The 25,245-nt window shown below is 37.6% G+C and overlaps 1 protein-coding gene across 1 annotated transcript in view; it reads left to right on the forward strand.

The window, feature by feature from the left end:
• The window catches only part of ABCC6 (ATP binding cassette subfamily C member 6), a 60,713-nt gene that overhangs the window by 26,758 nt on the left and 8,710 nt on the right, over nt 1–25,245 (forward strand). Inside the window, exons 11-24 of the mRNA XM_023497397.2 lie at nt 1,065–1,157; nt 2,065–2,268; nt 4,833–4,979; nt 6,192–6,273; nt 8,299–8,368; nt 10,237–10,363; nt 12,810–12,986; nt 15,279–15,446; nt 17,588–17,762; nt 18,180–18,249; nt 20,940–21,048; nt 21,488–21,695; nt 23,521–23,831; nt 24,658–24,857. Coding sequence (XP_023353165.1) covers nt 1,065–1,157; nt 2,065–2,268; nt 4,833–4,979; nt 6,192–6,273; nt 8,299–8,368; nt 10,237–10,363; nt 12,810–12,986; nt 15,279–15,446; nt 17,588–17,762; nt 18,180–18,249; nt 20,940–21,048; nt 21,488–21,695; nt 23,521–23,831; nt 24,658–24,857 — 2,141 coding nt within the window. The remainder of the gene's footprint in view (nt 1–1,064; nt 1,158–2,064; nt 2,269–4,832; nt 4,980–6,191; nt 6,274–8,298; nt 8,369–10,236; nt 10,364–12,809; nt 12,987–15,278; nt 15,447–17,587; nt 17,763–18,179; nt 18,250–20,939; nt 21,049–21,487; nt 21,696–23,520; nt 23,832–24,657; nt 24,858–25,245) is intronic.

The following is a 25,245-nucleotide window of genomic DNA, read 5'->3' on the forward strand; positions in this document are numbered from 1 at the left end:
CATCCTCCCCAGGGATCACTAGCTTTTTCTTTTTTAACTGAACTTTCCAATGCTTTGTCAATCAAGGTCAGATAGAAAGCCTCTAACCAAATTCTCTAACTTCTATACCTCCCCTAAATATCTCCCTGCCTTGATATTTATTTATAAAGGGATGAATTTCCCATTTGAAGTACAGGCTATTCTTCCCTATGGCCAACAGGTGTCAGTATTGCATAAATAAACTGCATTCCATGCTTTCATTTCCAACCAATGAAGTGTTTGAAATATTTCTAGATTTCTAGTATTCTTTTGTGTTGAGTCCCTGAAATAACAAGAAGATATTCACTAACCAAAGAACTATTCACTAAAAGAATATAATATGGAATGTAAGAAATTTTCTCTAGATATATGTGTCAATAGAATTTCAGGATCTTATCTGCCAGAGATGAGTTGTCCAGAGAAAAAAAGGATGAGTATTTCAACCTAAACACCATTTGATCAAATGAGAATAATGAAGTCCATGCAGATTATGTGACTTGCCCAAGAGCACAAGGCTAGTAAGTGGTAAGAAACAAAAGTAGAATCCAGGTCTTCACGTTCTCAATCTAGTACATATTGATCTGTAGTCATCCTAAATGGCAGGGTGGATGCCTGGGATATTAGCCCAGAATCAGTAAGGCTGATTTTTCTGAGTTCAAATCTGGCCTCAGACACTAGCTCAGACCCTGAGAAAGTCACTTAACCCTATTTGTCTCAGTTCTTCATCTGTGCAATGATCTGAAGAAAGAAATGGCAAATCACTTCAATATTTTTGCCAAGAGAACTCCAAATGGGACTTGAAGAGTCAGACTCACCTGAATAACAATAATAACAAGCAATTTAAGGACTCTTTTATTACGTGAATAAACATCTCCCTAGATCCTATCTGGACTTCATCTGTTACTTAATGATCTGGGAAATTTTCAGGGATTTGGACTTGGCTTCTCACTGCTTTATTTCTGAGCTACCAAACTTTTTTTTTTTTAACTATAAACAGCACATTATGGGGGAGTCTTAGACAGATCTGATATCTTCCTATCTTTCAGCTCTTAGGTCCGTCGGCTCTGACTGCCATTGCTGTCTTCCTCATCCTTCTTCCTTTGAATTTCATCATCACCAAGAAAAGGAGCCGTTTTCAGGTTTGTGGGGAGTTTTTCCAGGGCTGATGATGGCCCTGTTTCCCATGGGAAGTTTCTTTGGGTATTGAAAAATTCAACAACTTGCTCATGATCACACAGCTAGGGTTTGACAAAGGTAAGGACTTGAATCTGGGTCTCGCTGGCATCAGGATTGACCTTTAATCCATTCAAGAATCCACATTGCTCTTTCTGAGCAGCAGGAACTGAACCTAGTATTTCATTGGTGCTATGATCTTCTGGGTGAAGGAGCTCCCACTAGTGTAAGTCAACACCTTTTCTGCAATTCATGGTCTTCAAGAAGTGATTGGAGTATTGAGAGATCAAGGGATTTATCCAAGTCACACAGCCAGGATGTGAGAGAGACAGAGTTTGAACCCCAGGCCTTTCTGGCTCCAAGGCTGGCCTTTTTCTCTCTACTCTGCGAGACACATATTTAAAAATTTCAAGCATTAATATGGCTCCTTCTAATGTTTTATAACTTTGAAAACAGATTTAACCACTCCTACTTTTGTTGCTGTTGTGTCCAACTATTCATGACCCCATGGACCTTACTGTCCATGGGTTTTTCTTGGCAAAGATACTAGAGGGGTAAAGCCATTTCCTTTGCCAGTGGATTATGGAGAACAAAAGTTAAATAACTTGACCAGGGTCACACAGTCAGTAAGTGTCTGACTCCAGGCCCCAGCGCTCCACCCCGTGAGTTTCTAGCTGCTTCACTACCTTTTCCCAATACCCTTCATTATTATGAGTGAACAATTTTTTCAGGTGAGAAATGTCTTGAACTGCATGTAAAGCCACTTGTTTTACTCAGAGCTCCCTAAGGAAACTGGATTTGTCCCATTTGATAATTATTATCTCCATGATCCTGCCTTACATTTCCCCATGTTCTCCTTTATATTTATTTCAGGAGGAACAGATGCTGCATAAAGACCATCGGGCCCGGCTAACAGATTCCATTCTCAGAAACATGAAATTCATCAAGTTACATGGCTGGGAAGAAGCTTTTATGGAGAAGATCCTAAGCATCCGTAGAGGAGAACTTCAGGCCTTGAAGAACTCTGGGTTCCTCTTCTCAGTATCCTTGGTGTCCTTCCACTTGTCCACATTTCTGGTAACTTAGTTATCTTCTGGGGACAGTTGGGTGGTACACTATATAGAACACCAGTCAGGAAGACTCATTTTTCTGAGTTCAAATCTAGCCTCAGATACTTACTAACTGTGTGACCCTGGGCAAGTCACTTCACCCTATTTGCCTCAGTTTTCTCATCTGTAAAGTGAGCTGGAGAAGGACATGGCCAAATCATTCCAATATCTTTGCCAAGTAAACCCCAAAATTGTCACAAAGGTTCAATATGGTCAGACATGACTAAAAATAACTAAACAGTTGCCTCTCCCCATCCCTAGCTGCTGGTCACTAGAGAAAATTTTAAAGCAAAAACAAAAAAACAAAAAACAGGAATCCAATGTATAGGGTGTTTTCCAGAGATGTTCAAGGTATTGGGTGAGTCAGTAGCCATCAAAATCCCTCATGAACCCTCACTTATATGTTTACACTTTAGTTAGTTGTCCACAGAATCAATCTGTTCTTTTTTTAGATTAAATTTCCAGGTCCAGGGGCTTGGGTTTTCTGCCTAGAGTGAAGAGATTTCACTCTACCTCATGGACAGTGTTTCCTTTGCCTCTTAGTTATTAAACTCTGAAAGCCTGACTGTCTAGGCAATTATCCACATAATGGCCACTCACCCAATAACTGCTATTTTTTTCCCCCAAGTCTAAGCCCTTTCTGCTTTTCCATAGAAATAAGTGGTGAACTAAGCCCAGAGAGTAGGTCATCATTTCTCCTACCTTTCTAGCCACATTTCTGGCATTTTGTGTATAGATTAAAATAGTCTGAATCTATCCTAATGCAAGCAAAATTTGTCTTTGCTCATCTCCCTCCCCCAGGTGCTCAGAAGCCTCATGATTTCTCCAGGCTATCTAGTATTCTCCACTAATGCATAAGCCCTCTCTAAGAAACATTTCCTAATTTCTTCTCCCTGTTCCTTATCCTTTCATGTCTTCAAAAGATATCTGCTACAGACCTACTACAAAGCTCTAGGTATGAGCATCTGAATTCAGATCTTTAGTGTTCATCACACAAAAATGATAAGATGATCATAATGTGGCTCTTAATGTGTTCAGTTGTTTCATCATGCCCGACTCCTCATAACCCCCTTTTTGGGAGTTTCTTGACATAGATACTGAAGTGATTTGCCATATCTTTTTCTAGCTTATTTTATAGAGAAGAAAACTGAAGCAAACTGAATTAAGTGACTTGCCCAGGGTCACACAACTAGTAAGTGTCTGAGGCCAAATTTAAACTCAGGTCTTCCTAATTGCAGGTCTATTACTCTATCCACTGTGTCACCTAGCTGCCCATGACACTTAGTAGGTCCTTGATAATTTGTAGGTGCTACATAATTTTTAAACCTATTCTTATTTGGAAGTTAAAAACTAACAAATAAAATGGCTATTCTAATATATATAGTAAGACAGATGAAGAAAATTGTACATGAAACTGCAAATTTCTTTTATGTACTTTAATTTTTAATTATAAAATATTCAAACTATAACTTTCAAAACCATCCTGTTTTCCTTTACATCTTTCTGGCCTTCCTTTTATGCATAATTTTCCTCCATGTATAATTTTAATTAATTAATGGCCTAGTTTCTGACCTCTACTTATATTCTAGTAATAGAGTCAAGATATTGCCACTGAGGACCTTGCTCTCAACTAAGATTATTTATTATATGATGAAAAAATTACTGGCCTGGAAATCAAGAAAACCAAGTTCTGGTCTTATTCATCACTAAGTAGAAGTGTAGCATGTGACTAATCAGTTCCCTTTGCTGGGGCTCAGTTTCTTCATCTGTAAAATAGCATGATTAGATTAGATAATTTCTTAAATTTTATCCCTTCCCTAACATTATGTAGAAAGGAAAAAAAACTAATGCTGTAAAAGATATTAAAAGCTAATTCTGATTCAGTTTGTCACTTTTCTAAGTTGACATTTATATTCTAAAATAATTCTTTATCCTTCACTACCTTAGAACCTCAAATTGCATTTATTTTTAGTAATCTCTATGTGAAATTTAGATTTTCTTCAATTATAAATTATTCTTAAAAATGTTAATCTGAGAAGGGATCTCTGGAATGGCCAAAGGATCTAGAATACAAATAAGGTTAAAACCTCTAATCTAAAGAAATGAGTAATAGAAATTTCATGACCCAGATTCAGGCAGGTAAAAAAAGAATTTCTTGGACTAGGGTACATTTTTCCTTGTATATTCAAAACAAACCATATAAGAATCTTCGAATGTTAGAGCTAGAAGGCCCCTTAGGAATCAAATAGTTCACTCCTTTCATTTACAGATATGAGAAAACTGACTCCCAGAGTGAAAAAGATACTTGTACAAATTCACAAAGAAAGCTAAATGGAACCCTATGACTCTTTCCACTACAACATAATACCATGTAGACATTTGCTTTTACATAGGCTGGTTCTATTCCCAAATAAGCTACTTAACATAAAATAATAGACCTGTCCCCAAAGACAGGTCTAATTTCTTAGATAAGATGAAGAATTTCTACTTGTATAACTCCATTCACTATTCCTTCTGGGGGGTCTCTTCTAGGTTGCCCTGGTCATGTTTGCTGTTCATGCACTGACAGATGAGAAGCATGTCCTGGATGCTGAAAAAGCTTTTGTGGCTCTGACAATCATCAACATTCTCAATAGGGCCCAAGCTTTCCTGCCATTTTCCATTAATACCATCTTCCAGGTAAGACAGGAGTGAAAAAGGACTTTAAAGTCAGCACTCATGGAATTAAGTCATTATTGAACCCTCAAATCTCTTTCCATTAATAGACCTAGAAAATTTGCAGATAGCAAGTTCTGGGAGAGATTTCTGTTTGTGATATATTAGGGTTTAAGGTGCTAATAGGATATTTAGGCAGAGGTGTTTAAAAGGCAGTTGTAAATAAGATAATTGTCACTTGAGGGATAGAAGTCCGGATTAGAGATACAGATTATCTACATAATCATGTTTTGTAAACTCATACTTTTGTATATAGGGTTTTCTTAAAGTGAAACCCATAAATCTGATCAAGCCAAGTGAGCTTCATTCAATTTAGTTGCATTAGAGATGAGCAATGAAGCCATGGGAGTAAAGGATTGCCAGAGGAAAAACTGTACAAAGAGAAGAAAAGAGACCAAAGATGGTCTTTGGAGAATAGTCATATTTAGGAAGTGTGAGAAGGATAAGAGACCAATAGACAAGACTGAAATAGATTGAAAAGAGAATAGATTTCTTAGAAAGAATAATTCAGAATGAGGATACAAATAGAGGAGAAAAGTAGAGAGAAGAAATGAGGAGGGCGAAGGGAAGATTGAGCAAGACAGATGGGTAAAAGAAAAATTAAGAGGCACATTGATTATGAGGCCCACCAAAACCTGTTTCATGGAACATCCATACCCTTGGTTGTTACTTTGTGTTAACTATAACCACTAGTTCCTTTTGTAGAGACAGAACTCAACTTATCCCCATACAAGACAGAGATCACTCTACCCTTATTCTTCTCTTCCCCCAAAAGACAGGTTCTAAAACAATTTTAATTAAGTGGAAAACTAGGAATAGCTTACATTTGCTATTATTTCAAAATGCTCTTGTATGCATAATTTGCTTGCATCTTTTCTTTGCTCTATAATAGACTAATGAGATAGGTAAGATAGATGGTGTTATAATTTGCTGCAGATGGAGAAACAGGAACAGACAAGTGAGGTAATGTGATCAAGATTACATAGCTACCTAGAGGCAAAATTGGACTACCCTGGTTTCATGATTCCTAGAGTTATTCCTATGAGAATAATTCCTCCTTCATTTTTGTTCTTCCTTAACTGATAAAGAAGATAAATTTTTCAGGATTTGCACCAGAACAGTCTTCCTTTTCCTCTTGTATTGGTCTTCAACCAATGAATTTTGTTTTTTCCCCAGGCCTGGGTTTCCTTGGCTCGCTTAGCTGCTTTCCTCCATCTGGAAGAGATAGAGCCCAGAGCAATTAACACAAGCCCCATGGGTAGGTACTGAGCTTAGCCTACAAATCCATGTTGAGGGTTTTAAGTTTTAATACTAGTCAAGCCGCAGTTTAAAGATACCTCAAGGTGCAAAGGCAAGGCAATATGTTATGATAGATAATGAGTTATTCTTGGAGTCAGGAAGAGCTAAGTTTAATTTCACCTTTGATGTATATGTATGTTTGTGTGACCTTAGAATTGTGGGGAGGATGACAGGAGAATGATGTCTTACTGAACGAGGCCAAAAGTGATGTATAACATCAAGAGAGGAGTCTGAAAAAGTATTAAAAAGCAAGTACAAAAACTCAAAAAACACTATATAATCTAGGCCATTTAGGATAATAGCCCTACATTTCTCAGTAAATCCTAAGGCATTATAGTCATTGTTCATAATGAGAACTGAGTCATCAAGAAAAGGATAAAGATGTACAGAAGCAAACACATTTTTAAATGATTTCTATTTTTAAAATTTCAAGTATTGGAACTCAAAAGTAAGTTTTGAAAATTTGCCTCTTTCCTAGATATTGCTGAATGCCAAATAAATGAGTTTCCTCTATTTCCCTGGAATCTCAAGTAGTTCTTATTCACCATTTTTCTCCATTCTCTCAAACCCAACCCCACACAAATACCCTAAGAAATGATATTATAATTAAAGACCAATAAAAAGTTCAATGATACTTGAACTTTTTCAATTAATGTATCTATTTTAATTTTGGGAAATTTCGTGAAAGAGTTCTTAAGAATTAGAGACATTTGCCATGAGGCTAGACCAGAAGGCAAGAAGGGGAACTTCTGAGTTTAGTCGAGAACTCAGGAGGACCCCAGCAGAAAACTCTGACTTAACATTGCTAGAAGCAAAAAAGAAAAACAGTGGCTTGGTAGAGCCTTTGGATAAAAAGAAAATGGGATGACTTTTTAGTCCTATTAGGCAAAGGATAGATCTACGGACCCCCTGAAATTAAGTAGAACAGTGTCCTTGATGAGACTAGCTGGCATCAGAAAGTCGAAATGGGAACCCCGACCTACTGTCATAGATTTCCACATGAAATAAATTGTCAAAGTCATCTGGTAGTAACTTCCTGGTCCCTGAGAGGCAATACATAGAGTACTACTCCTGGACCTCGGAAGAGGAGGATTCAGATTTACCTCAGATTGAATGACCATGAGCTAGATGGCTTCTTACAATCCCTACTAACTCATCTGTGATTCTGTGATCATGGTACTGAGTCAGCAGGGAAGAACTGACTTCTTTAGTTCACAATATGTCCTTCAGCACATGAGACTACCCTGGTTATATGGCATCTCATTTCTCTATCATTTTCTCCCCTACAATAACCTCCCACAAGTATCTAAATGAGAATATTCCTTGCTGCCTAACATTATTAATAGATTCCTGGAGAAAGATGCAAAATGCTTCCCTGGAATTATTCTCTCCATTTTAGGGTGAACTCCCTCCATTTTCTCTGAATGTCTCTACAGATTTCTTAGATATTAAACAATGTAAACAGTCCTCTGTGCTATCAGTAATTTATGTTAGTATGAAGAGAAGAAATCTACTGATTACACCTCAAACTTTAATCAACAGGTATTTTTAAAGGACTTACTAAGAACTAGACATTGGCCAGAGTGGGAAAGAGGAAGCAGGAGAGGACAATCAGTGTTTAGAAGCCAAATATAAACACATAAACTGTACCTATTCTAGCTTCTTATTTCATTTCCCTCTCTCTTATTCCATATATCCATCTCTTACCAATCCTTTCACCACAGCCTTTAATAAACCAAATGAAAGTTTCCAAACTCCTCTCTCCCTGCTCCTAACATCCTCATCTCATCTCTGCAAAAAGATAATAACAATAATAAACAATAGGTAGCTGGAAGGGATAGTGGAGGCCTTTGAGTTCAACAAATGAAGAAAGTGAGGTTCAGCGACAAGTGACTAGTGTCAGAATAATAGGAGGAAGAGGAATAAAGAACCAAGATAATGTGCAAACAGATCCTCAAAGCTGAAAGAAGTCTTTGTGTCACAGGGAAGGAGTGCATCTCTGTCCAAGATGGCACCTTTGCATGGTCCCAGGAAAGCTCTCCCTGCCTGCAAAGGTATAGAATCATTTCTCTATAAACTTTTTTTTACTCTAACAACACACAAAAAAACCAGGGAATGATGTTTTTCAAATCCAAACCTTTACTGAACCTGAGTGATTCTATTTCTTCTTTTTATCCTCTAGAGATTTGGGGGTTTGTTTCTTTTTCTGATAAGGAAAACTTATATTTTCAGGCCATTTATTTCTTATTCTCTACTAATGAAGCTCAAGGAAGTATTGAAGGCAGGCAATTGTCATCTCTCCATTGTGGCTTTTGCTAAATTTCCTTCATAAGGGAAGAAGAAACAGGCCAAAAGAGGCAAAACCTCTTTGGATGGATGGCAAGCAAATGTTGACAACAAGTGTAACAAGAAATATTGACACATAGAGAAAGTAACATAAAATAGACTCAATATTCTCAAATAGACCCTACTTGTTGTGATAGAGGAGCCACCTCCAGTGGCTGCTGGAGGTCTAACTCAGACCTGTAGAATGAATCTTTTCATGTGAGAGGATGATGATGATACAAGGAAGCTGAGAGATAGTTGCTTTGTCTGATCTCTCTCCTCTTCCCTCTTGACTTCAATTTATTTCATTCCTAATCCACAAGGAACATCTGCAAAGGCTGCTTTGCAACCCCTTCAAGTTTTTGATTCACAGCTGTGGAGGCTCTAGGAGAATTGACCTGCCTCTTCACCTAGGCATGGTCCTTAACACCATAATTCATGATGTGAGGAAAATATCTTGCTGTGTATTCATTATTCATTGTTATTAATTATTTAAGATAAATTTAGTCAAACAAAAAAGGGACTTCATTGCCATATATTATAAGTGTGTATTAACAATGGAAGCCATCAGGTAGTTTCCTACTTATCAAATTATTAATTTTGATTAGGTGGTAATTTAAACTATTCTAATTTCTGATAAATACACATTATAAATTCTTATGCTTTCTAAATTGTCACATCATGAGGACAAAGCCCCAGTCACCACACCTTAGTTGTGGCTCTGACAGATTAGTTATAGCTGCCAGATTCCCCACTATGGGTTCCCTAAAAGAAGTCTAGTGACTTTCTAGTGTTCTCCAGCATTTCTTTTGGGGAAGCTATTACATGATGCTTGAGGTGAGGAGAGTCTTGGGATGAGAAATAAAGGTCCCAGTCAGTAGCTCACTCCTACCTACATATACCTACAAAAAGGCTACCCCTTCTTTTACTTGCTTAGTCCATAGTTCCCAAGCACTTCCTTGGTCCAGGTCCACATTCCTAAGGCAATCATTTGGCAAGAATTTATGACAAAATTTATTTATAGGAAAAAGGAGGGGATTGAGCCTCATTCATAAAAATCACTTATTATCATTACTATTTCAGGAAACAGAGGTACATCCAGTATGTGTCACAATAGTCTAGTTTCTCTCATTCCACTGCCAGATATTTCCCAGGATGGTTGGAAGGGGATCATGATGGAGAGGAAAAAGAAGCCTGAGGAAATATATGTGGGTTTATAAAATCATTTTTGTCCTTGTATTATTCCCAGTTCCTGCCATGAGGCCCTTGTACTAGTAGGCACCTAATGCCTTCTTGTTGAACTTAAGTGTAAGTAACAATTACCTACTTGTGATTGTAGGTAATAGTGGAAAAACAGGTTGGACATGAATTGGGACATAGGACATGGGTGGCTGTCTGGTTACCACTCCAGGATGTTCTTTGCAGATCCAGAGGGGGGTCAAAAACTGCAAAATCTAGGAAGGACTAATCTGCATGGATTATTATTTGGATCATTAATACTTTAGTTTTATTTTCAAAGATTGATCCTATGATCCCTCACCAGGAGAGTCTAGCTCCCATTCCCATATTTTTCTTTATTTTCCCCCTGTTTTATTAGAATAAACTTGGCTGTACCACGGGGCTCCTTGTTTGCTGTAATTGGCTCAGTGGGTTCAGGGAAGTCCTCATTGCTGTCAGCCCTCCTAGGGGAATTGCCCAAATTGGAAGGATATGTGAAGATTAAGGTATGTCCTGGAATATTAAGGTATGTCTTAGAAAAAGGTGCTGTAGGAATTCAGCCCCCCAGCAAAGATATTCTTCAAATTTGCAAGTATTTGCAATCAGGAATTCCCAGAAGAAACTCAGGAATGGAAATCAGAAGACCTAGATTCTAATCCTGGATTCACCATAATTAGCCCTGTGATTTTAGGCAAGTTACTTAAACTTTCCAGACCTTATTTTCTGCATTCATAAAATAGGGCCAGTTGTGCACAACATTATTGGATTAGAGAGTCTCATTTATCTAGTACCACTTAAGGAGTATCTCTAAGCTTACTTCTTGAGCCAAATCTCATATATGGTTGAAAGATTTTGGGGGGAAATTTTTAAATTTAACATTTTATTTTTTCCAATTACATATAAAAGACAATTTTAAACATTCATTTTAAAAATTGAGTTCCAAATTTTCTCCCTCTTTTCTGACCAACCTCATTAAAAAGGCAAGCAATTTGCTAAAGGTTATACATGTGTATAAAATGTATAGGTAAAAGATTTTCATATTAATAATTTTATAAAAGAAAACATAGACCAAAATAAAAACCCAAGGAAAACAAAGTTTAAAAAAAAGTAAGCTTCTATCAGTATTCAGATTTTTTCATGATAAGTCTTTCAAAATTATCCTGGATTACTTAGAATAGCCAAGTTATTCAGTTGATCATATTTGTGTTCTGTTCAATGTTCTGGTTTTACTCATTTCACTTTGAATCAGTTCATCTAAGTCTGTCCAGGTTTGAGCATCTAGTTCATCTTATATGGTTTTAAGCCCTTTCATCATCCTTATCACCAGGCTCTAGGCACAGTGTAATTTAGTGGTGTCCTGCTTAAATCACAGTACCCACTGTGGAACATTGCATATACTGTTAAGATTTAATTGATCTCTTAGTTTTGTTATACTTTCTCCCTCCCTATCTTTGTCCATTCATTTGTTTCTTCTTTTCTTCCTCTCTTCCTTCCTCTCTTTCTTCTTTCCTCCTTCTTTTCCTTTCCCTCTCTTCTCTCCTTTCCTTTTCTCCTTACCTTCCCTCTCATCCTTCCCTTCCTTATTTTCTTCTTTTCCTTCCTTATAGATCTCTGATGCAGGGAAGAGAAGCATATATATCATGAAATAAAAATGATATAAGAACAAAAGATTTTTTTTAAAGACATGACACCTACCCTTTGATCCAGTAATGTTTCTACTGGGCTTATACCCCAAAGAGATACTAAAGAAGGGAAAGGGACCAGTATGTGCCAAATTGTTTGTGGCAACCCTGTTTGTAGTGGCTAGAAGCTGGAAAATGAATGGATGCCCATCAACTGGAGAATGGTTGGGTAAATTGTGGTATATGAATGCTATGGAATATTATTGTTCTGTAAGAAATGACCAGCAGGATGAATACAGAGAGGCTTGGAGAGACTTACATGAACTGATGCTAAGTGAAATGAGCAGAACCAGGAGATCATCATATATCTCAACAATGATACTGTATGAGAATGCATTCTGATGGAAGTGGATTTCTTCGACAAAGAGAAGATCTAACTCAGTTTCAATTGATCAAGGATGGACAGAAGCAGTTACACCCAAAGAAAGAACACTGGGAAATGAATGTAAACTGTTTGCATTTTTGCCTTTCTTCCCAGGTTATTTTTACCTTCTGAATCCAATTCTTCCTGTGCAACAAGTGAACTGTTTGGTTCTGCACACATATATTGTATCTAGGATACACTGTGACATATTTAACTTGTATAGGACTGTTTGCCATCTGGGGGAGGGGGTGAAGGGAAGGGAGAAGTCGGAACAGAAGTGAGTGCAAGGGATAATGTTGTAAAAAAAAAAATTACCCAGGCATGGGCTCTGTCAATAAAAAGTTATAATTTAAAAAAAAAAAAAGACATTAAAAAAATAAATAAAGACATGGCACTAAAGACTAGACCAACAGTCTAGAGGGAGTTCTCAGGTGCAACCTTGTCTATACTAATACTTTCCCAACTTTACAAGGAAGCACAGAGAAGTGTCTTCTAATGTCTATTCTTTAGGATCATTATAATTTTATAGCATTCTGTTTGATGGTGCTGCTACTGTGGCTCTTTCTATTTGTGTTGTTATTATCATGGACATACTGTTTTTCTAGTTCTCACTTCACTTGACATCAATTCATACAAATCTTCACATGCTTCTCCAAATTCTTAATGTTTGTCATTTCTTGCAACACAGTAATGTTCCATTGAATTCATGTGCCACAATTAGTGTAGCCATTTCCCATTCAATAGGCACCTGTTGTTTTGTTTGTTTTTGTTTCCAGTTCTTTGTCGCCACAGATTTGCTATAGTTTGCTCTATAAGTTGCTATAAATATTTTGGTGGGCATGGGAACTTTTTTCCCATCTTTGCCCTCCTTGGGATATATGCTATTTGGGTTTGTTTCCTCCACAGGGCTCAGTGGCTTATGTACCCCAAGAAGCTTGGATCCAGAATGCTTCTGTGGACGAGAACGTGTGTTTTGGGCAGAATCTAGATGTTCAATGGTTAGACAGAGTTCTGGGGGCTTGTGCATTGCATCCAGACATTGCAAGTTTTCCTGCTGGAATCCGCACAGAGATAGGTGAACAGGTCAGTCAGTTCTCATATCTCAGTGCCTTCCTGATTATCAGAGAAGGCAAACCTTGGGGTCTCTCTAGCCTTTTCACTAGTAGAGGATGTGCTGTCATCCTCATTTCATAGATAAAGAAGCTGAGGGTAAGAAAAGTTAAGTAACTTACCCATAGTCACAAAACTACTAAGTGTGTGAAGCTGGATTTGAACTTGAGTCTTTCTGATTCCCAGTCCCATGTTCTGTCCACTGCACCACTTAGGTGCCTCTGTATGAGTTAAGCGATATCTGAAGGCATTGTTTGGTAAAGGTAAGGCATTTCTAGAGATTAATGATGATGAGAATAAAGAAGAAAATGAGAATATTGTAAGAAGGAATGATGGTCAGGAAACAGGGAAAAAAAGAAAAAAAGATTCATGTAGCAAAAATGCAATACAAGAAGTCGTCCTAACAACCGGAAATTGAAAGAGCTGTGTTGTAGTCCAGTACAGTCATTCTGTCAATGAGCATTTATTAAATGACTCTTATGGACCAGTCACTGTGCTGAGGTTGTTGGGATACCAAGAAAGGCAAAAAAAAAGTGGTTCCTTAAACTCAAAGAAGTCACAATCTCATGAGGTGGGGAAACCACATGTGTAAAAACAAGCTAAGTACAGGATAAATAGGAAATATTCAGCAGAGGGAAGGTTCTGGTACTGAGAGATTAGCAAAGGCTTCCTGTAGAAGGTAGCTCCATTAACCAGTTGTTTAAGCGTTGGTAAGTCCTCTTCTAGGATCACACAATTAGAGCAAGTTGTTCATCATGTCTGACTCTTTGTGATCCCATTTAACATTTTCTTGGCAGAGATATTGGAATGGTTTTAGTTTGCCATTTTCTTCTCTAGCTCCTTTTACAAAGGAGGAAACAAGGTTAAGTGACTTGCCCAGGATCACACAGCTAGTAAGTGTCTGAAGATCAGATTTAAACTCAGGGATATGAGTCTTCTTGAGTCCAAGCCCAATGCTCTATCCACTGTGTCATCTAACTGCCCAAATAGAGCCAGAAAGGATCTTAAAGATCATCTAATCCAACTCCCTTATTTCACAGAGGGGGAAACTGAGGGCCAGGGACTTTCCATGGCTAGTTAGCATGGCTAGAATTTGAACCCATATGTGTTGAGCTAGGGCTCAGGACTTTCCCACCATCCTAGCCAAGGTACCTAGTGCTGACAGCAAAGGTTTATCCTCTTCCTTTTTTTTCAAAACAATATAGTAACACAGTAGAATCAACTGCCCTAAAATCTATGTCACTCTCTGGATCTCAGTTGTCTGATTTGCAAAATGAAGTGAACTGGATGACCTCTCAGATTCCTTCTAGCTCTTAAAGTGAATGATTCTTATAGCCAAGAAGGATAACTTCAAAAAGTATTTGTTCAATTTTTTTTTAAAGAAAAGTTTTGTTGTATATAATAACTAGCATTTTTATGATGTTTTAAGGGACAGCTGAATGGTATAGTACAATATGATAGAGTACTGGGCTTAGAATCAAGAAGACTTATCTTTATGAGTTCAAACACAGCCTCAGATACTTATTAGCTATGTGAACCTGGGTAAGTCATTTAATTGTTTGCCTCAGTTTCCTCATCTGGAAAAGGAAATGGCAAACCACTCTAGTGTTTTTGCCACAAAAACTCCAAAATAGGGTCATGAAGAACAGGACATGACTAAAATGATTGGATAACATGATGTTTTAAATTTTGTAATTTTACCAATATCCTCTCATTTGATCCTTACAACAACCCTGGCAGGTGGGTGCTATTATTATCATCCCCATTTTATAGATGAGGAATATAAGATCAAATGATCAGAGATCAAGTGACTTCCTTATGGTCTAGTAGGTGAGTCTGGATTTGAACTCAAGTCTTCCTACAAATTCAGGGTTCTATTCTCCATTTCACTTGATTCATGTTTTCATATTTAAAAAAAAATATTTCTGATTCTATAAACTGCTACATTTTCTCCTCAGAGATTTCACAGAAACCAAAATATACCTCTTTGAAACCACTGTTTTCACTTTCTTATTCTAAGTTGGGATTTCAAGTTCTTGATTTGGATTATCTTCTTTGGATTTCCTTTTGGGGAGAGATCTGAGAAGTTGTCCTCTGTATTTCAAACCTTAGTCTTTCTCAAAGATTTGAGGGGACTTGATAGCTAGTTTCCTTTCTATCACAAAGCCAGAGGGAAACTAGCCAAGCCAAAGAGTATCCCAGCTTACCTCAACAGAGAGACGTAAAGATGTTCAAGACTAACTCTGTCTTTTGGATCCTCTTCAGGGCATTAACCTTTCTGGAGGCCAGAAGCAGAGGCTGAGTCTGGCTCGCGCTGTGTACAAGAAAGCATCTGTCTATCTATTGGATGACCCTCTGGCAGCCCTAGATGTTCATGTTGGCCAGCATATCTTTGATCATGTCATTGGGCCATCCGGATTGCTCCAGGGAATGGTATTGTACCTAAAGGGGAGCCTTGTCCATCTATCCCAACTCCAGAAGTTTTAGACTAGAATTAAACAGGACTCAGCCCTCATCCATTCCACATCCATCTCACTGTCCTATCATTTCTGACCTTTTTTGTCTTCCCCCCTCTCCTTCAAGGAAGAGAAGAACAGAAGTATCTCTTTTTCCCCCTCTGTCACTACATAATTATTTACGATCTACAAAATATGAAAGACTCTTCTAGTTGTTATGACATGAATAGGAAGTATCTTCTGCCCTCAATGACTTCATATTTCATTAGTACAACAAAGAAAATATATGGGCAATAGTTAGAGTGTGTTCATATTTTAGGTAATTTTAAGTTACATAAGCACTTTGAGAAAAATCTAATAGCTGTAACTTCAAATTTTTTTAAATTGATAAATGGGGGGGGTCATTCACTTCCAAAGCTATCACTAAAAATTCTAATAACTAAATCAAATACCATAAAATTACCCTGGACCACCCTGATCTATAAAATGCAGACATAATAAAAATATTTTTTTCTTTTAAGACAAATTCAATTGGGCAGCAGGGAGAGTAAAAGACTTTGGACCTCAGGATACAAGCCCTAGGACATTGCTCCAGAGGAAAGAAATATAGAGATCTAGGGCTTCCAACTCTACCCCAACCACAGAGTCTTCCATCACATGAGGAAACAGGACAAGTATATGGGAAGAGGACCTGGAAGACCAAGGGAAAAGTCTAGTTTCCTTTTTAAACTAAATATTCTTGATAACTAGTTGCTAAACTTAGTTATTTTTGCCTACTGAAGGAGGACAAGTAAATTTCAACACCCTGGGGTAAAATTCCAGTCACTCTGACCTAGTTAGAATATCGTTCAGGTTATAGAAATATTTATTTTGGGAGCTCCTTTAAATATTTGATCTAATCTTGAGGATTTAAGTGTTTATTGATAGACCTTTAGACAAAGTAACATGGAGCTTAGAAATCTGGAAACTGCTACCAAGAGAGGATCAAGCAGAAATAAATAGGAAGAATCTCTGAAATACAGTGGAAGTCAATAGGAGAATAAGATTTAGAGAATACAATTTTGATTACATACTGTTCAGCAATATAAAAGTAGGCCACTACACATTGAAGTACATGAATAAACACACAATTTTATATCCCTGCATGCAGATATATATAGAAAAATAATTCTCAAATTCAATTCCAGAAATCCTTGTGCATAGGGAAAACTATATTTTTTGGATGTTTAATGGCCAATATTGACTACAGGGAATTGGTTTAGATCATTGAGTTCCTTAAGATTCTATGCAGTGAGTAGAGTGTAGAATTTGGAGTCAAAAGGATCCAAGTTCAAATTCTGCTTCAAATGCTTACAAACTGTGTGATGCTGGGCAAGTCACTTAATGATGTGATTGAATTTTCTGGCTTCCTAGGGTTTTTTTTTTTTTGGGGGGGGGGAAGGAGGTCTGGAAGAGGCAATTGGGTTTAAGTGATCTGCATATAGGGTCACACAGCCAGTGCCAACTGTCTGAGGTGGGATTTAAACTTAGGTCCTCCTGATTCCACAGCTGGGGCTCTTATCTACTACACTACCTAGTTGTCCTTCAAGGTCTTTTCCAATTCTGAATTTATGATTCTATGAAACTGAGAGCCAAAATTCTAAGGTGAGACCAGTGTGTCTTTCCTAAATATACATCTTTCCAGTTATCTCTGTCCAAAAAGAAGTTTGGGGGAAGGGGATGATTACAGGAGACTAAGTTACTAACTTTGTCTTCAATATAGAAATTGTGTTGCCCTTATGAAAAATTTAATCTACAGCTGGATTCCAATTATTACAAATAAGGAGAACTGTGAAATGGTCCATTGGTTTGGAACCAATTACCTTATTTTATATAACTTCAAATAGTGCAAATTAAAATACATGTGACCACTTAGATTTAAGAATTTGTACTAATCTGGACCTTGATGAACACTTTTCTAAAAAAAAAAAATTACATATAATAGAAGTCCATAATTTCATGCACAATCCCCTATTTTTGTATATTGAAATATTCATATTTGTTGTTTGAATTCATAATTTATTTTCAAAGCACCTTTTTTTAACCTAAACACATAACTCAGTCTTCTGTCTTTCCTAGACTCGCATTCTTGTGACCCATGCAGTCCACATCCTACCACAGGTTGATCACATTATTGTGATGGCAGATGGAATAATTGCTGAGAGTGGTTCCTATCAGGAGCTACTACAGAGGAATGGTCCTTTTGTAGACTTCCTGGGACAGTCAAAACAGGAAGAGGTCAACCACAGCCAAGGTAATTCCTTGAACTTAGACTGTAGGGTGAGCACTCATTCTGTCTGTCTCTGTCTCTCTTCCTTTTTTCTCCTTCTCCTTCTCCTTCTCCCTTTCCTTCCTCTCTCTGCCTTCCTCCTTCCTCTCTCTCTCTCTCTTTCTCTCTCTCTCTCTCTCTCTGTCTCTCTCTCTCTCTGTCTGTCTCTCTCTCTTTCTGTCTCTCTCTCTCTCTGTCTCTCTCTCTCTCTAGCTCTCTCTTTGATTCTGTCTCTCTCTCTCTGCCTCTCTCTCTCTCTCTTTTTCTCTGTCTCTTTCTTTTGGAGGGAAGGTCTCTTTGGGCTTCCACCTAAGGGAAAGAGGTCAATATGCAAATAGTCCTCTATGCCCTGCATCAAACCTTTAGGAGGAACTTTTCATTTTCCCCAAATGCTTCTTTCAGAAATGAAGCTGTCAGAAGTTAAGAACTCCAGGGACATTTCAGAAAGTGGGGCTGCAGGAAAATCAGACAGGTTAGTGTTGCCTTCATAACATTCCCAAGACAGAAAAAGTACACACAAATTCAAAAAACTTCAGAAGCTCTCGGAACCAGTGGACATTTCTTGGTATGGAGGAAAGGGGAGAAGTTGAAGTAGAGACAAACAGTCATATTAATCAAAAATCTCCAACGTTTTCTGTTTTTTCTTTGTTATTTACTCTTCCTATGAATTCCTAAAGAAGTTAGGAATCTTAATAGAGAGATGTAGCTAACCTTTGAGAATCTAACTTGCCTTTCCAAAAGGAAGTCTTAGGATCTTCAGTTCTGTCTATATAAGGATTACGTGTGTACTACTTATGTGCTGTTTATCATAGCCTCCTTTACAGTATAATTATTTGTGTACTTGTCTTGCCCTCCCTGCCACTCCTACTGCTAAATTATATATTTCCTTTTTTAAAAATGTAAATAGTATTTTATTTTTTCCAATTACATGTAAAAATTATTTCAACATTAATTTTTATAAGCTTTTGAGTTTCAAATTTTTTCTCCCTCCCTTCCGCTCCCCTTCCCAAGATGGCAAGAATAGATTATATATTTCTTAAAGATAGGTACTACCTAACTCTCAATTGCATCCCTCATAGAATCTAATGCCTTGCTTGTAGAAAGGATCCTTTTGTCATGTTTTGGTATAAACAATACCACTTTATTTGGTTAGTAGGCATATTGTTCTAGTTTACTTCTTATAACTGCATTTGGGAGATTCATTTCTCTTCAGAGAAACTGATATCAAGGTATCAGTGAACACAATGATGAATATACACTGTGACAGATATGAGAGTTGGATCAGATACGAGAAACAGACTTTAGTTGAAGTCAGGAGCAGGAAGAAGAGATGTCCCTTTCAAGGACATCTTCAAGGATTTATCCTAGTGACAATGAGCAGAAGTAGGATTTGGGATATAACAATTCAGTTTCCCACATGAGATAAAGGGACACACATGATTGCATGCATGGGAGTGAACAAGGGAAATGGTCCTATCTAAAAGATTGCGGCCCAAGACTTTGAAAGGCTACATTTATAAGTACCCAAGTCAGATCCAAACAGTGGCCTTGGGTAGCTGAAAAAAAAAATTCTGTCAGTTTTGTAAACTTGCAACAAACATTAAACTTCTTGTCTTTTCATTCCTAACATAGAAAAGCATTTTTGTCTGATAAGTAAGACTATGATTGTATATGGATCACAAAACTACAATAAACACCAAAGAAGGGGAAGTCAGATTTTAGGTACGTTAAAGAAATCTTTTCCCAATAAAATTCTGTATATGTTAGATGATAATAAATCTATGCTATGCATATAGCAGGACCCAAAGATCCAAAGTTTGATAATGTCTATAGAAGCAGCGCAGAACAATGAGGAAAATTCATCAATTTTTGTTTTTATTTTTTCTATTTCCAATCTAATCATATGTCACAAAAATCTTTACCTTTACAAGGTTGATCAATGAAAGTATTGGAACAGTGCAAAAGAATACTAGGCTAGAGGGTAGGAAATCTGGGTGGCAAAATTGATTCTCTTACTCATGTTCATGTTCAGATGCTTTTCAGTCACAGGTGACTCTCCATAACCCATGTGAAATTTTCTTGGTAAAGATACTAGTGTGGTTTTTCTTTTCTTTTTTTTTCTCCAACTCATTTTACTGAGGTAAACTGGGTTAAGAGAATTGCCCAGGGTCATATAATTAATGTTTCTAAGACCTGATTTGAAATCAAGAAGATGAGTCTTCCTGGTTCTATGCCTGTCACTTTATCCATTGTACCACCTATTTGCCCCAATTCTCTTACTACCTTCTCAGACATTCAGTTTCCTCATCTGTAAAAACTACTTAACAATCCCTGCCTTATTTACTTCACAGAACTGCTGTAAAGATCAAATGAGATAATAGAAGTTTAAAATGTTTTGAAAAATTACCCATGTTGCATGTTATATCAATGTAAATTAATTGTATTTTATATGATATATATTAAATATTAACAATAAACATTAACATTAATAAATTTATTAAAATTTTAATATTTCTAAAGTAAATGTGTTTTTATATTTTGTAGCAGGATATCAAGTACATCAGATATTTTCCTTTGATATGATAGGGTAAAAATCCTTAAAGAAATGAATTAATTTGTCTTTAAGATATCACTATATCTCAGATTATATGTAAACAAAGTAAATATTTGGCTTTCAAGACACAGATAGTTGTGGCATCCCTACTGTGACAGCCTTATTTAAACAAATAATCAACTTGGAAAACCAACGGAGAAAAGGAAAATGATGTAGAATTGATTAATTGATGCAGAATGAATGAATGTTTGACTCCTCAGAGATGTCCCATGCAGGAAACATGAGTGGCCAATGTGTGTTTTTATTGTCTTTCAATCTTTATCTACACTACAAGTTTAAAATCTACTCATACATGAAATATTGAGATTGTGTCTATTAGGAATATTAAGAACAAGATTCCCAAATCTTGCACAAATACTGCCTCCTTCCTTCCCCGCCAAATATCTGCCTTGATTTTATTTTCTGCAGGAGATAATTTCAGAGGCCTTCTCTCAAAGGTCCTTGATTCTATTCTAAGCCAAACTTAGGGAAATTGTAATCTTAAAATTACATGGATGGCCCATCAGGGAGAGATTCAGAAATTAAATTTGACTGGTCCTATTTTGCAGCTCCATGGAGGACTGCCATGGAAAAGGCAGCACAACCCTCCAGAGCCAGGCTGAGGGCACCAGGATGGCAGGACAACTGACCCAAGGAGACAAAGTACAGTATGGCAGGGTAATAGTTGTTTCTTTTCTTCTCCCCCAACTAACAGTTGCTGTCCTAGGCCTTTGACCAATGAGAGCCCTGTTGCTCACTGCATTACTGAGTGTTTTTAAACTTTTAAAAAATATTTTTCAATTAAAAAGCAACAGGGGAAAAAAGACAAGAGAACACCTTGATATAAAACTGGAGGGCTATTTCAGAGAGGAGAATATGATGACTCTGGTCGGGGTTCTAAATTAGAGAAGAAACTTCAGTCCTTATAGGAGCAAATGATTAGTTGGTAGACTTGAGAATGCTCATTTCTTGCCCTAGAATGTTTCCAGAAGTTTAACTGAAGGTTTTCTTTTTCCTTATCTCCCCCTTTGTTTCACTCTGTTTTCTTCCCCTTCTTTTCCCCTTCCCTTTATGTCTATCCCCCTCCCATTCTTGCTCCACTTGTCATGTGTTTCAGGTGAATGCCACTCTGTACCTGGCCTACCTGAGAGCAGTGGGGACACCAATCTGCCTTTCCGTGGTGTTTTTATTCCTCTGTCAGCAGGTGGTCTCCTTCTCCCGTGGTTACTGGCTCAGTCTTTGGACAGATGACCCCATCATGAACGGAACCCAGCAGCACACAGGACTTCGGGTTGGGGTTTTTGGTCTACTAGGCTGTTTCCAAGGTGTTTCTAACCTGTTCTCACTCCATTTCCTTTTTCACTCTCCTAATCCATTCCCATAGGTGTTTTGTAGCTCCCTCTTTTCTTCAGAAGGGTCGGTTGCCTGTCTCAACTATCCCTTACCTGTTCTTCCCTTTCCTCTCCCCAACATTCATCAAAAGCCCAGCTGAATACATTTTGGATTCTGTCCTGATTCTTGTGACTTAGGAAAAAAAAAAAAAGACTCCCCTGGTCTTTCTATGCCTTAGAGAGGAATTGACAGCAAAAGCCAAAGAAGTCTCTAGATCATGTATTTTATCACCCCTCTAATAACACACACGAATTGGTAAATAGTATAGTGGGTCCTGACAATTCTCTGGGGTTTTTTATATTTAAAAATACATCACCATCTTATACTTTGTGATTAACTGGGAGGAGATACTTTCTGTATTCGTGACATTTAATTGAATTTGGGATAATCTTTAAAGAAATATAGTTTTATTATATTCAAATAGTGCTGTCTCTGGGTCTAATTAGCTATGTCACTTCATTTATCCAGGTCTCATTTTCCTCATCTGAACAGTGAGGGGATTAGATGGCCCCTTCTAGCTATCATAACTCAGGATTTTAAATTAGGACTGAATAAGAATTGGGATTAATTTTTTTATTATTATTATTTATATTATATCTATAAGTTAATAAAAATATTGGATCATAGTAAATGCTAAAGGTTGTCTGTTTTAATCCTCTTAATTTACTACATGAAGCAACTAAGGTCAAGAAAGATTAAGGACTATCAGAGTTCTTTGGGTGAACTGTTAAATGAAAAAATGAGGCAGAGTTATAATTATATCAATTATGTAAAACTGAAGCTTCCAAGGTATTTGAGGCTATTAAACAGTTTGGTTTCTTTAGTAGGTTCACTCTTACCTTAGTCATTTTGTTCATGTTTTGAATTTGCTTAGTTAACCCTTTCCTAGGCAGCAAGGTACCATAGTGGATAGAGCAGTGGTGCTGAGTCAAGAAGTCTGGAGTTCAAGTCTGATCTGAGATACTTACTGTGTAATCTGGGAAAAGCCACTTGGTCTCTGTCATGTATAAAATGGAGATAATAAAAGCATTGCCCTCCCAGGTTTATTGAGAAGATCAAATGAGATATTTGTAAAGTGCTTAGTTAGCCCAGTGCCTGGCATCTAGTAGATGCTACCTAAATGCATATTCCCCCCTTTCTCATAGATTAAATTAGTTTGTAAATTGTCACAAATTCTGCATCACCAGTAAAGCCACTTTACATATGATTTGTATTTTGCCTTTTTGGAAGCACTTTCAACCTTTAATTTAACAGGCATCATAGGCGCTGTCTTCCTTTTATACATGATATTGAGGCCCCCAAAAAACTGGGTCCCAATCCTGGAGCAGATGAATTACTAGTTATGTGGGCAAGTCACAACCTATTTTTCATTACAGCCTGTTAGGGCTGAAAAGGACTTTACAAATAATACAACAGACTTGTGGACACTATGAATGACTTAGATTTGCACAGCTACTTATAAACAGTCTTCGCTAAAACCCCTTATAGCCCTTTACCACTTTCCACCCATTTTCTCCCTCCCTCAGCTTAGAGTTGTTCTGCCTACAGGTACTCTTGGGGTTATAGGATCATAGATGGAGGGCTAGGTGGGACTTTAGAAGATAGTCCAATTCTCTCAATTTGCAGATGAGGAAATTGGGCCTCAGTGACATTAAATAAATGGCCCAAGGTCACACAAATATCAAATGGCAGTCAGGATTTGAATCTACATGTTTTGCCAACACCATGAATTCTTATTTCCTGTTTTTTTTGTCTCAGCTATTGGAAGGTTTGGCTCCATTGCAGTTGTCCTACTGGGAGGAGTTCGAGCATCTCAACAGCTGTTCCAAGGGCTTCTGCATGATGTGGCCCGATCCCCCATGACATTCTTTGAGCAGACCCCTATAGGAAATTTGCTCAATCGCTTCTCTAAGGAGACTGATGCCATCGATGCTGTGATCCCAGACAAGTTCAAGTCTTTTTTAGGCTTTCTATTTGGACTTTTGGAAGTGATTTTGGTGGTAGTGGTAATTACTCCACCGGCTGCTCTGGTAGTTCTGCCTCTCATTGTTTTCTACATTGGGCTTCAGGTATGGAACCCAGTGAACACATAATTACAAGAAAGAAAAGAGAGGCAAAACACAATGTCACAAATCACTCATCCTTTCTAGTACTTTAGAATGCCAAATAGCCTCTCATTACACACACACACACACACACACACACACACACACACATACATGCTAGCACACTGGGCTGGGAAAATGAGAAATCTGAATTATAGTCTTGGTATGTTATTGCATCAGTGGCAGATCTTGGACAGTGTCAAAATTATTTCCAGGTTTGGATTTCCTCAGTTGTCACTGACCTGAAGACAGCAAGAAAAGCTGTCCCAAGAGTATCTGTGGGCTCTTGCCCATAGATAGGCTTCTCATCTGTTCTCACAGATCTCTCAGGAAATTTGTCCTCTTTAGTTGAAATTTTTATTTTTTCATTCATAACAAACTAAAAAATAGTAAATTATCATCTTTCATATAACTATGGTCATCTCTTGGCTGATATGAAACACTAAAGAAGTGCTTCTTGGGGTGAAAGAGCTATTTCTCCAATTTCTTTCAGCAAACTACAAGCCATTTCTAGGTACTCTTGGAATAGCCTTCCGTGCTTTCTTTAGGGGGTCAGTGACAACTGAGGAAATTCAAACCTAGAAATGTTTTTGACACTAAAGTCTGCCACTGATGAGATAACATACCAAGACTATAATTCAGATTTCCCATCTTCCCAGCCCAACACTCCTGCCATGATAATTTCTATTAACCCTTTATCTTAACTGTTAAATCCTGCTATATTATGGGCAGGGATATTGTCTCCCCCTACTCATCCATGAATACATCTGTCTGTTCCTTCTGACTTCAGAGCCTGTATATTGCCAGTTCATGCCAGCTAAGGCGCTTGGAGTCGGCTAGCCGCTCACCCATCTATTCCCACATCTCAGAGACATTCCAAGGGAATGCTGTGATTCGGGCCTTCCATGCTCAGGACCAGTTTATTGCACAGAATGATTTGCGGATAGATGAGCACCAGAGAGCCAGCTTCCCCAGGGTGGTTGCTGACAGGTATGACAGGTTTAAAGAAAAGAGAAGGCAAATTGGGGGTGGAGATGAAAACCGTGCAATAAGAACCTGCATTGGGTTTGGGAAGGATATGAGATCTATAGTCTAATCATCTTTCCTTTCTTCTCCTATCTCACATACCAAAACAGGTTTATCCTTTGTGGTTCCTCCAATTTATTTTTTAACATTTCCCATATGGAAACATGTAATTGCCCAAGATCAATTAGTCAGTGATTTTTCTGATGGCAAAGTCAATAAGGCTTTGATAGTCACCTATTTTGTGGAAAGGGATAAGAACGTTTTCTTCCCTGAGAAGGAGCTAAAAACTTCTTTACAGAGTCAAGAAACTAGAGATGTACTCTGAGTCATCCTGCCAGGCACACAACCTAAA

This window comes from Sarcophilus harrisii, chromosome 1 (assembly GCF_902635505.1).
Source record: "Sarcophilus harrisii chromosome 1, mSarHar1.11, whole genome shotgun sequence".
NCBI classification, from domain to species: domain Eukaryota; kingdom Metazoa; phylum Chordata; class Mammalia; order Dasyuromorphia; family Dasyuridae; genus Sarcophilus; species Sarcophilus harrisii.